Source organism: Eurypyga helias, unplaced genomic scaffold (genome assembly GCF_000690775.1).
Source record: "Eurypyga helias isolate BGI_N326 unplaced genomic scaffold, ASM69077v1 scaffold9536, whole genome shotgun sequence".
Classification (NCBI taxonomy): domain Eukaryota; kingdom Metazoa; phylum Chordata; class Aves; order Eurypygiformes; family Eurypygidae; genus Eurypyga; species Eurypyga helias.
In genome coordinates, this window is record NW_010256083.1 from 47,606 (window position 1) to 50,601 (window position 2,996).

The 2,996-nt window shown below is 46.7% G+C and overlaps 1 protein-coding gene across 1 annotated transcript in view; it reads right to left on the reverse strand.

Moving 5' to 3' along the window:
* Nucleotides 1-921: 921 nt before the first annotated feature.
* The window catches only part of CHAMP1 (chromosome alignment maintaining phosphoprotein 1), a 2,880-nt gene continuing 805 nt past the window's right edge, over nt 922-2,996 (reverse strand). The window contains exon 2 of the mRNA XM_010153539.1: nt 922-2,995. Coding sequence (XP_010151841.1) covers nt 922-2,995 — 2,074 coding nt within the window. The remainder of the gene's footprint in view (nt 2,996) is intronic.

Here is a 2,996-nt window from a genome sequence, read left to right on the forward strand (position 1 = left end):
GGCTGATGACCCAGAAGCTGAAGTATTCAGAGCAGAACTCCAGGATAACTTTGCATCTCCTGTTGCCAAAGACACTTGGAAAGACAGTAGGATCAACATGAAAGGTTTTGCTCTTCATTTGGAGAAGAAAAAAAAATGGCCGATGCCAGGTTGGGTTTCTTTTTATTGTTAAAAGATTAAAGCATAGCATTTCACCAAATACAGGAAATTTAGGGGGTTTCTGACATTACAAACATCTGAGTCATCAGGAGAAAGTGTTGAGCTATACACAGTCTGACGTTAATCCATCAATTTCATGTATATTAGTACATGCTTAAAACATGGCCAAAATACAGAATCACAAAGTACCTTGATGCGTTTACATCTGAGACAAAGAAGTCGGAGAATTGAGTGCAATACATTTCCAACAAATGACTATACACTCAATTACAACCCCAGGGCACGACGATCCCAGAGGGATCGGTAGCTCCTCATGCCTGGCTCATTCACATTCCATTTGGTAAGAATTTTGAGATTTTCATAAAAACATTTTGAAAAATATGACATTTAACAGATGTGAAAAAACAAGTTCAGTCTTCACAGGAATATATGGATCGCTTCCCACTCCAGTCCTTAATGGCCCGTACGTTTTACAAAGCTTTACAAAACTAATTTGTATCCATTTTGGTTTCAAAAACATAGTACATCTGAAAAATAAAATATGACTCTACTGATGGGTAATACAAGGACATGAGCACGTCTTTAAAATGACTTTTGAAAGTAAATCATTTCAGTAATACAACTATAAGACAAGTTAAACAGAGTACAATAAAACATGCATCGTCTGACTTGCCAGATCAGCTAAACTACTCGGTTAACATACAGCAACACTGTTGAACACTTCCGTAAGTTCACCTTTCCTAGCACATGGGAAACACCGGATCAAATTTGTTCTTCAAGTGGTTCAAGGCTGTCCAAGTGTTTTTTAGGCGTATCATCGCTGTGACGGCTTTGGCAATGGGTTAAGTGTTTCTTAAAGCCTCGGGGGAAATTCGATTCAAAATTACAACGGGGACACTTCAACAGACTTTGACCGTGAGCAGCAACGTGGTTTTTGAGAAGAGACTCCAGGAGAAAAGCTTTGCCACATATTTTACACTTGTACGGGCTTTGAACGTTATGCTTGTTAACCAGGTGGTGCAAGACGGCGCCTTTTTTCATTGCACGACAGCAACAAATTTTGCAGTAATACTTCCCCTTGCCACGCTTCATGTATTTTGCGATCTCCTCCTCGGAGATGAAAGCCTCTTTCTCCTCGGTAAACTGCAGCACACACTGTGGCTGCATGGGAGTAGCTGCATCTGTTTTGCCCTCCTTGCCGTAATCGGATGACTCCATATCGTACTGCTCTTGGTCACTGTTGGATTCTTGCTCCTTAATCTCCATCGAGTCCATCTCTGTTTTTCCACACTCGCTGCTATTGAGTTCAGAATCTGAGTTCTCCTGGTTTTCTTTCCTGGGCTTCTTTTTGGGGCATGAATATAGCACGTCTTCTGGTAATTCTTTGGCTAATATTGATTGTTCATCCTGTGAGAATAAATCATCCAGTGGTTTCTGATCATCTAAACCGGGAGAAAGAAAGTCACTCTCACCAGACTCACTGGGCGTCTGGGGCTCAGAGGAAAAACCCGGGGCAGACTTGTGAGGCTCGGAAAACAGGACGTTCTTCTGGATTTCAGAAGGTACAGTAGTTTCAGCGTGTCTCTGGACATCAGAGGATAAAGCAGCAGCAGGTTTCTGCATCTCCGAAAACACAGCATGCTTGTGAACATCGGGGGAAACAGCAGATTTCTGGGAGTCAGTAAAAACAGCTTGTTTGGGGGTCTCGGGAGAAACACAAGGAGTAGGTTTCTGGGACTCGGTGAAGAGACCATGTTTCTGAATTTCAGGAGAGGCAGTTTTCTGAGACTCTGGAAAGGAAGTCGGCTCCTGAACTTCAGAGGAGACGGGAACAAGTTTCTGAGCTTCAGAAAATAGGCCGTGCTTCTGGAGGTCAGAAGAAACAAGAGCTGATTTCTGGGCTTCAGAACACAGGGCGTGTTTCTGGCCTTCAGGAGAAACAGCAGAAGTAGACACCTGATTCAGGGGCTCAGAAAAGACAGCACGCTTCTGGACATCAGTAGAAACAGCAGGATTAGATTTACGAGACTCTGGGAACAGAGCTCTTTTCCGAGGTTCGGGGAAATGAGCCCGTTTCTGAACCTCAGACGAAGCAGCAGAGGTGGATTTCTGGGTTTCAGAAAAATACAGAGATTTCCGGGGCTCGGAGAGTTTCCAAGATTCGGGAGACACCGAAGCGCCAGGCTTACGGACTTCAGTAAAGAAAGGCTTCCAGGAGTCAGAGGAAATGGCGTGACTGGACTTCCGAAGCTCAGGGGAAACAGGGGGAGAATGCTTCCACGTGTCAGGGGACAGAACAGGTTTCCAGCCTTCAGGGTAAACAGATGAGATGGGTTTCCACGGCTCAGAAGAAACAAGAGTAGACTTCTGGGATTCGGAAAAGGACGTAGATTTCCAAGAGTCAGAAACAAGCCTCCTGGGTTCTGGCGACCCAATGGGGCCAGGCCTTCGGGACTCAGGGGCAGACCTACGGGATTCTACGGACACCGACATGGCAGGCTTTGGAGCCCAGGGAGAAACCGTGGAAGACTTCTGCACCTCGTGAGGTGTAGATCTCCAGGGCTCAGGGGAAACGGTCGGACCAGGTCTCCATGACTCTGGCGAAACTGCAGGAGCAGGCCTCCGGGTTTCCGGAGAGGAAGCAGAAGCAGGCCGACGCATTTGAGAAGGATGCCTCCGGGGCTCAGGAGAGCCAGCCGGGGCATACCTGCGCGGTTCGGGGGATACTGCTGGAGTAGGTTTCTTTGGCTCTGGCGACACAGCCGGGGAGTATCTGCGGGGCTCTGGAGACACAGCGGGAGAATGACGACAGGGCTCTGGCGATACAGCGGGGGAAT